Source organism: Cyprinodon variegatus, unplaced genomic scaffold (genome assembly GCF_000732505.1).
Source record: "Cyprinodon variegatus isolate N-32 unplaced genomic scaffold, C_variegatus-1.0 Scaffold680, whole genome shotgun sequence".
Classification (NCBI taxonomy): Eukaryota; Metazoa; Chordata; class Actinopteri; order Cyprinodontiformes; family Cyprinodontidae; genus Cyprinodon; species Cyprinodon variegatus.
In genome coordinates, this window is record NW_015151133.1 from 135,657 (window position 1) to 145,376 (window position 9,720).

The window sequence follows — 9,720 nt, forward strand, 5'->3', positions numbered from 1 at the left end:
AGTGAGGATGAAACAAGAGGACACATGATTGATATTAAGCAAAAAGAGTTGATTATGTCAACTAAAATTTCCCCACAAGTAAGACCTAAGCCAGAAAAGCGTTGGCCACCACCGGATCTTGAACTAATTGAAGAATTCAAGAAACCTCAAGATATCATGGAGCCATCATCGGAGGGTGATTCATCTTCTTCTAGTGACAGCGACAATGAAAGCCAAGAGCATATAAGGAAACAGAGGCATGAGGAACTAGCCATATTGAAAGTTCCATTGAACATAACTGGAGCAAGTCAAAATCCAGTAAACCAATGGCCTACACTTGATTTTGGGAAAGTAGCAAAAATAAAAAGACGCCTGGATATCAAAGCACCCAGGGGACATTCAGATTCATCCTCTAGTAATGACAGTGAGGATGAAACAAGAGGCTATGTGTTGAAACAAAAGCAAGAAGAGATGTTGATGTACAAGTTTCCAACTAAAGTTTCCCCAACAGTAAGACCTAAACCCGAAAACCGTTGGCCTCCATCTGATCTTGTAAAAACACAGTTCAAGAAACCTCTAGATGTCAAGGGACAATCCACAGACTCTGATACATCTTCTTCTAGTGATAGTGAAACAAAAAAACATCTGACAGAGCAGAAGCAAGAGGAGTTACCAATAGTAAATGTCTTGGCCAAAAGAACTACAGCAAGTCAAAATCCAGAAAACCACTGGCCTGCACTGGATCTTAGGAAAATAACTCCAACAAAAAGATACCTGAATATCAAAGTCCCCACACCAGATCCAGATTCATCATCTAGTATTTACAGTGAGAATGAAACAAGAGGACAAGTAATGAAACAAAAGCAAGGGGAATTGGTGAGGTCAAAGCATGCAACAGATTCATCTTCTAGTAGTGACAGCGATGATGACAGGCAAGCCCATATGATCAAAGAAAACCAGGAGAAGTTACATTCATCAAGAAATACATTTAAAACAAGCCAAAAGCCTAGTCAACATCAAGGAAACCAATGGCCTTCACTTGATCTTTGGAGTGTAACGCGATTTAAAAAGCGTCTGGATATCAAAGCACCTACAGCAGATTCAGATGTATCCTTTGCTAATGGCAGTCATAAGGAAACAATAGACTATATGACAAAACAAAACCAAGAAGAATCTCTTATATCAAAGGTTCCAGTTAACATAACCACAGCAAGTCAAAAACCAGGAAACCAGTGGCCTGTACTGGATTTTGGGAAAGCAACACAGATAAGACCACGTCTGGATATCAAAACGCCCAAAACACAATCAGAATCATCGTCTAGTGACAGTGAGGATGAAACAAGAAGCCACATGATGAAACAAAAGCAAGAACTGGTAATGTCAAACCTTCCAACTAAAGTTTCCCCAACTATAATACCTAAACCAGAAAATCGTTGGCCTCCCCCAGATCTGGAAAAAAATACAGAATTCAACAAACCTGTAGATATCAAAGCAACCTCAACAGATTCAGATTCCTCTTCTAGTAGTGATAGTGAAACAAAACACCATATGGCACAGCCAAAACAAGAAGAGTTGCATTTTTCACAGAATCTACTTAAAACAAACCAAATGCCGAGTCAACATCAAGGAAACCAATGGCCTTCCCTTGATCTTTGGAAAGTAACACGATTTAAAAAACGTCTGGATATCAAAGCACCTGCAGCAGATTTAGATTCATCTGCCAGTGACAGTAAAAATGAAACAAAAGGCCATATGACAAAACAGAGTCAAAAAGAGTTTCCTATATCAAAAGTTCCAGTTAGCATAACTTCAGCAATTCAACAGCCAGCAAACCGGGGGCCTGTAATGGATCCTGGGAAAATTACGATAAAAAGGCAGCTGGATATCAAACCTGCTTTAGCCTATTCAGATGCATCATCCAACAGTGATAGTGAAGATGATTTAAGAAGCAATGAGACAAAACAAAAGAGAGAAAATGTGCTTTCAATTCAAGCTTCTCCAACAGTACACTCTAAACCAGAAAAGCTTGGACCTCCGCCTGATCTTGGAAAAACAACAGAACACAAAAGAACCTCAGATATCAAGCGACCATCTACAGATTCAGATTCATCTTCTAGTAGTGACAGTGGTGATGACAAAGAGGACCATATAAAACAGAAACAAGAGGAGATTCATATTTCAAGAAATCCACTTCAAACAAGCCAAACACCAAGCCAAAAGCTGGAAAACCAATGGCCTTCCCTTGATCTTTGGAGAGTAACACGATTTAAAAAGCGTTTAGATATCAAAGCACCTACAGCACAATTAGATTCATCATCTGCAAGTTACAGTGCAAATGAAACAAAAGACATCAGGAAGCCAGTATTATTCCATCCTCCCCATCTCTCTTTTCAAGACACAACTACAAAAGGGTTTGATCCAGATGGACAGTGGCCAGCTATCAACATTTTCAATCTTCCTCGCATCAAGAGGCGTCTTGATATTAAAGCACCATCTCCTAATTCTGGTTCATCCTCTAGTAGTGACAGTGAGAGTGAAACAAAGGGGCATGTGATTAAACAAAAGCAGGAAGAATTGCTGACCTCAAAACCTCCACCTGAAGTACCTCTAACAGTTAGCTCTAAACCAGAAAATACATGGCCTGTCCTTGATCTTAGCCAAACATCAAGAATTAAAAAACATCTTGATGTCAAAGCTTATGTTCCTCCTCTATCATCCTCTGGCAGTATTAAAAGTGTTGGTTTGACTGCAGACCCTTCACTAAAAGCTGACAGAGACCAAAGACATGAAGGAGTAAATCAATCCTTCAACAGGCATGTAGATAGTAAAGCTCCATCCTTATTGTTACCTATGGGACCCAACCGTAGCTCATCTTTGGGTCTAAACAAATCTGAATCACAGTCATCCAGTAGTGAAAGTGATGAGGATAAAACAAACAATAAAGCCAAATTTGGAAATGATATATCTTTTATATCGGCAGTCTCAGAGAAGAAGACAATAAGGCCACAGACACTTCCTTGGAAAAACATGTCTTATAGTCCAAAACCAGACAGAAAAATTACATTAGAAAAATATACTGTTATTTCAGATGACCGCAAGAACATGCCAACAAGTGACAACAGCAGAGCAACAGTAGAGATAGACCCAGAGCTTCAGTTAAGATGGGCCACAATGAATCTTGGTGTTTCCCGCTTCCGAAAGCATCTCGAAATTACATCAACAGAAGCATCTGATCCGAAGTCCCCACCCCCACCTGACTCCCCTATCTCTACCAGTAGTGAAAGTGGCTCAGGAAGAAGACAAAGAATAAAGAAAAGGGTTGGTCGGATCCAGGAAATAATGCATAGAGGCGCATCGCCATTACAGGAAACCTATCAAGTTAATCCTTCTCCTCCTCTGAAGGAGACAAATGACAGGTTTACCTTCTCAGATGTAATTCAACAGAGAATAAATGAGAAACACAGTTTTAATGAGAACAAGGATTTAACTACACAACCGAAAGAGACTTCTGAATCCTCTTCAAGCAGCGAGGACGAGACAAAAGTCCACAGCATTACTGACTTGGGTAGTGGGATTCCACGCATCAAGAGGCGTTTGGATATTAAGGCACCATCTCCAGAGCTAGGCAATACCCCACCTTTCTTCAGCCAGAATGAAAACCTGACAAAACAAAACACGGTGCAAAACAGACAGGTATCGACAACTGTAGGGCCAACAGAGGAATCAATTATTAGCTATAAACGTTCCATTTTCAAATCATCAGTACCAAAAAGTTCTTTCACAAGTGGCGAGAGTCAAATCTATGATCTTAGATCCAATCTTTCACAAGATGGCTCAAATGACATCGACGGATCTCTTACTCCAAAAGCTGCTTCAAATACAAGCTTTGAAGACATCATACAGATGAAACTGAGACAATCTAGATCCAAGACCGAACGAGACATGTCAGCTCCGTTGTCTAGTAATATTCTTGGAAATTCACCTCAAAAGACAAATGAGACATTGACAGTTTCATTAGGGGCAAAGGGGAGGAAAGGCCTCAGTGCCTTAAAAGCCATGTCACACGAGAGGAGACACTGGGAAGCTTTAGATAAAGACTCAGGTCCCTTATTTGACACACAGGATGGTGGCCCTTATAGTCAAAGCCATTCTGAAAAATATACTGACATCTTTTCTCAACAGTCTCAAATAAATTCTCCTTCTGCAAGTGAGACAAAAAAAGACCTAGATTTGTTGTTGTTGTATGGAGTTCCTCGCTATCAAAGCCACAGCATTGGGGAGTCATCAACAGACATCTTGCTTCCTGATCCAGCCACACCTAAGCCAGATGAATGAGAAAGCCTAGATACCCTTGGCTAAGATAGGTAGAAAAAGAAAAAAATATGAGCCGTTCTAATTGAAATCAGAAAAAACTGAGCCAGTTGTGATTTTATTTCCTACTTGTATATTGTTAATAGATTATCAAACATGCACTTGAGCAATTTATTTTTCACAGTACATTTTAAAGTGCTTTATACATATAAGCTATAAAAGTAATTTTTTATTCATATTTTCATCTATATCCTCCATGTTTATGGTTCCAAATGTTTTTTTTCAGTCCTTTAAAGTGTTCAAACTACCTTTAACTCTTCATGTTCACCATGAGATGCTTCAAAGAGAACAGATCCTTAATACTCAAACTCATCTTGATGTTATAAAGTAAAGCCTGATTATTTGCAAAAAATAGGATTGTGATTAATGTGTCGGTCATGTTTTTTATATACAATATACTGGAAGAATCCATGCATAAGCCAGTAAGTTAATAAACCTTTTTATTTATGTGTATAGACATTGGTTATAGTGAAAACAGACACTCAGATTGTTTACAAACATATTTACAGTCGGGACAAGCTGTTCATCCTCCTGCATTTTCATTGGATTATACTAAAGACATTTTCATCTTTACATAGTGTGTAGCATACAACAAAACAGTTAAATCCAGTTTTCGCCAAAAAATTGAAGCTTCTGTGAAAACCTTTCCATGTACATCATGACCTTAATTACAGAAGTTACAAAACCAATATTGTATGCACTTCAAAATAATAAAGATTTCCTCACACTGGTTTGCTGTCATTACTATACATAATTATTAGTAGGATGGGATAAATGCAGGAGGGAACTCCTGGTCCACCATGAGGTTACAGGTGTGTTCCAGGTTGTGGTGGACACAATTCTGTTTTGTTTTTTTCATAGGAAAAATAGACTAACATGACTGTTTGTCAAAATAAGCACAGAACACATGCACAATTAACTGTACAAAACAAACAATGTTTGAAAAATGTTTTCAAAAGCTCATCCATTCACAAAAGGCTCTGTTGGAGCATGCATGCAAATAGTAAATCTTCTGACGGTGCAGCATCACATCACAGTCAAAGACAAAAAAAAAAAAAACAAGTATTTTTATTTTTTTATACATGTGTTACGAGAACATTACACTAGGCGAAGAGAACAGCATAGCATCATCATCAAACGTCCAAATGGTCGGTGTCCACATTTTTTGTTTACGTCCTACAGGTGGTATAAAGAAACGCTTTCAGCAAACTTACGTACCTCACTAGCCTAAAGGAGACCATGTCCTCAGAGGGTCTCAGTTGTTCCACTGCAGCTACAGTAACACTGTCAGTGTTTGGAGGAACGCTACCAGAAAAAATGAGACCAACAAACTATCAGTGGACTGAGGAAGACAAACAAATGCTAAACACCAAGACAAAATGGACACCATCTGGCACTATGTTAACTTATAACACAGCCTAAACAGTCTGAATTCATCCTGAATGATTACCTGACTGCTTGTGCGTCACTACCTGCATGTGCTGAATGTACAGTGTCTTGCAAAAAGTGTTACAACTCCTTCAACTCTCACATTTTGCCACTTTACAACCACAAAATTCAGTGCGTTTTATTGGAATTTTATATGACGGACAAAAGCAGAAGAGCACTTTTAAGGGGAGGAAAAATGAAGAGTAAAATAAAGTTTTTTAAATAAGAACTGTGGAGTGTTTGTATTAACTCCTTTGAAATGCATGAAGGAAATGCCATAAAATAATCAGCAGCTATATGCAACCTGTGTGTAACTTTAATCACAGCATAAATGCAGCATTTCTGTAAAGAACTAAGCGGAGAACATTAGAGAACAAACAGCAAAAATATCACAGAAAACACCTCACTGGACACGGAGAGAGTTTCCTTAAATACTATGGTCTGAAATCTACCTCAAGCCACCAGAGGGCGAAGGCGGCGTGTGTTTAGCACTGATGCCTGCTCAGTGCATAGCCAACACACCCAAGGATCACTTCTGGAAGCACTTTGCTGTTTTCTGGTGGTCTAAATTAAATAACACATTAAATTTACTGTCAGTACACAGTACTACTAATTCTATACTCAATATGGAATTGTTTGAAAGCAAAATAACTTCATTTCAATAATTATAAAAATTCAATAACACAAGATTAAGTTATATGCATAAAACAAGCAGAACACTATGGCAAAAGTCCTACTGCTCCACTTGTGAAAGTAAAATCTGTTGGGCTCTTTTTGGCATCAAGACAATTATTCTTATTGCCACATTGCCAGACAGGACACCATGAATGCCGTCATTCATGCTACAAATCTGTCCTTTATGTAAGAGTGACCAGAGGAAAGACATTATTAAAGAAGACTACAAGTTGAATTCATTATTAGACTTGTACGATGATACAGCAAACTTATGGAAGAAGGGGTTTAGGTCAGACAAGACAAAAGTTAAACTTTTAGGCCAACATGGAAAACTAATACTGCTTATCAACTGCTGGAGCAAAAAAAAGCATTATGCTATTGGAACGCTGATCTGCAGCTATCAGTCAGTTGTGGTCAAAGTTGAAAAGGAAACTACTAGATGTAGCTAAACAAAAGAAGAAAATGGGAACAAAAAAACATCTGTGATAAAAAGGATAAAAGCATACTCCTATGATAAAATGGATCAATGAATGTTTAGACCTAAATCTAAAGGAACAATCATAAGAAGACTCTAAAACTAACATTGACAAACCTCTCCATCTAACCAATCATAAGGAATGAATAAGGATTTTAATATGTGCAAAATTAAGTCTTGCAACTATTACTGCAGTGAAAAGCAGTTTTAAACCAAACTTATTCAGGAGGGGTTGAATAAAAATATGTACTTATGTTCATTAAACATTTTAAAACCATGTAACATTTGCCTTCTGCTTGCAAACAATTCACTACTCCATGTTGGTTCATCGTCCTAAATCCAAATAAAATGCACTGAAAATCTGTGTTTAGACAGAATGTGAAAAACAGGGGTAGGAATACTTTTGAAAGGCACCGTAGGGTCACACGTACATATGTTTGGGTTTGGTGGTATCTGTGCAGGACACACAAAGCGACTTTCATGTTTGAGGCACAGTAATACTCTTGTCTACGCAGCGTAGATACATAAATTGGCCGTTGGACCAATGAATGCAGAGCAGAGCGCTGGCGGCTCACTGTTGCACTGTAGTAAGAGTTAGTAAGCAGCAATGCTGATTTGTTTGGTGTTATGAGGTTTGAATAGTCTTTGCATGGGGTAGCGGAAAGTTATTAGCAAAACGAAGAAGAAATGGAGGGAAAGAAAGAACTGGCTTTTTGATAGTAAACGGCACAGCCATCAGAAACCTGCGGTCAAGCCTTTGACACAGTGTGCTTTTAGGAGAACTACTAAACTACAGAAGAACCACAAACAGTAGTTAGTGCCATCTGTCCAGAGATCAAGTTGAACTTCATTGCACGGGTCTATAATACTTGAGTCTGCCTAGGTCCAAGAGATCCTGTTTAAGACTTGGATACAATGTGTTAATGGTCAGCTCTGTTGGTTTCTCTTGCCGTTTGCATCATCGGCGTGGGATACCATGTTACCCCAACATAGACGGCAATATGAGACGCCACAGTGACAGAGAGCTACGCCATTAAGAGGGGGTGGGAGGGATCGCTGCAAACCTACCGACAATGTGACTTCCATAGGGAGCATAAATGTGAGAACAGCTCTGGGCAGCAAAGCCCCGCCCCCAACCTGAACCCAAACCTTCACCAGCAGCCACCAACTGTCACTGCTTTACTCATTTTGTTGCGTCTGCTTTATCGGTTGTTGATACTCAAGAGTTGTTGTGGTCACAGTTGAATTATTTTTTTTTACTTCCTTTTGTTTAGTTGTAATTCTTTATTCTCCCAAATCTGTAGCTATGACATCTGTCTTTCCTTGTACCATTCCACAAACTCATCCAGCAACACGGGCCCTGAGGAAAAAAAGACAACCATTACTGCTGTAGTAAAACTGGGACGCATTCACAATCATTTAGCTGCCGACTTACAGGCGCCGTCTTCATCGTAGTTACTAAGGTCCAGGTTGATTGTCCTGCTGAACTCTAAAACATTGCACCACTGGTCTTTGTTGATGACCTTGTACTTGGATTGCTGAGGAACAAAAAAAAAAAAACAAAAAAAACAAATGCCTCAGGTTAATACAGTTCTCTGCGTTACAGGTGCAGCATTAGTTGTATGCTCACCTCTAAAAACTGATTAAACACAGGGAAGAGAGGCCATGTTTTCCCCAGAAGAAGCCCCAGCATACACTTGGCTGTGTTCAAGTCCAAACTCCTCTGATCCTTTTCCTGTTAAAAACATTCATGGAAGAATTCATTTAAAATGGCGACCGCAGCTTACGCCGTGCTTACACTCTACCATTTTTTGCCCTTTTGAGCCGACTTTCAGTTTGATAGTGTGTCATGAGTCATGTTGTGTACAGGGGATAATGAACGAGCCTCGTTTGTTCAGCCATGTCTTTGCCTTTTCTGTTAATGGCTTTCAGCACAAAATTGCACAAATTGCCAAGGCGGCGCGTTTCACTATAGTGAGCTTCATACTTCTACTCGTCTGACTTCCAGATAGACAATCCGAGTAGCACCATCTCACTGGGAAACTGAGTCCGACGTGGTTTTGTTAGCAGGTAGATCGCATCAGAGCGTCGGGCCACACAGTGTGAGAACTTACACTGTGAGCTGTGAACTCAACACTGTGGTGTTAGCGCAAGTTAGCTGCGTGCAACAATTGAAAAAATAAAAATAAAATAAAAATTGCACAGTGTATGCCCAGCTTTAAAAAAAGCAGCTAAAGAACTTGATCATGTTACAGCCTGAAATGGCCCTTTACTATATTTGAGTTTTATAGGATACACAGAACATAAACCTGCATTAACAAAGAAATCAAAATAAAACAGGAATTTTAATTTAATCCAATCTGTTAACAGAGAAAGTGATGTATCTGGAAGTAACCTGCAGGGGTTTTTTTCCCGAAAGGCAGACATGTTTCTTCATTCTTTCTTGTAGGACCAGATCTTTGTAGGCCAACAGTCAGGCTGTTTTTATGATTTCAGATGATGGAATAAACAATCTGTAGAGATGCTCAAAGGTCTCAATATTGTTCAAACTCTTCCAAAACCTTCGTCTCTGAGCTGTCTGGTCTGTGCCATCTGTTTTCTGGAGGCCTTCACAGAACAGCTGCATTTATGCTGGGATTAAATTACACAGTGATGATTTCCTAACGATGACGACGCTGAAGGCGGGTGGTTGGACTGGATTTAATTTAGGAGGCAGCAGAATCCAAATGTATCAGCGCTTATTTTGTTGTCATAAAATCCTGATAAACTACCGTTGAGGTTTGTGGCTAGGA

The 9,720-nt window shown here is 39.2% G+C and overlaps 1 protein-coding gene across 2 annotated transcripts in view; it reads right to left on the reverse strand.

Moving 5' to 3' along the window:
* Nucleotides 1-5,601: 5,601 nt before the first annotated feature.
* The window catches only part of dcun1d4 (defective in cullin neddylation 1 domain containing 4), an 18,136-nt gene continuing 14,017 nt past the window's right edge, over nt 5,602-9,720 (reverse strand). For both annotated transcript variants that reach the window (XM_015394310.1, XM_015394311.1), the window contains exons 9-11: nt 8,559-8,663; nt 8,364-8,466; nt 5,602-8,288 (exon numbers count right to left, since the gene is read on the reverse strand). In XM_015394310.1, coding sequence (XP_015249796.1) covers nt 8,233-8,288; nt 8,364-8,466; nt 8,559-8,663 — 264 coding nt within the window. In that variant the 3' untranslated portion in view covers nt 5,602-8,232. The remainder of the gene's footprint in view (nt 8,289-8,363; nt 8,467-8,558; nt 8,664-9,720) is intronic.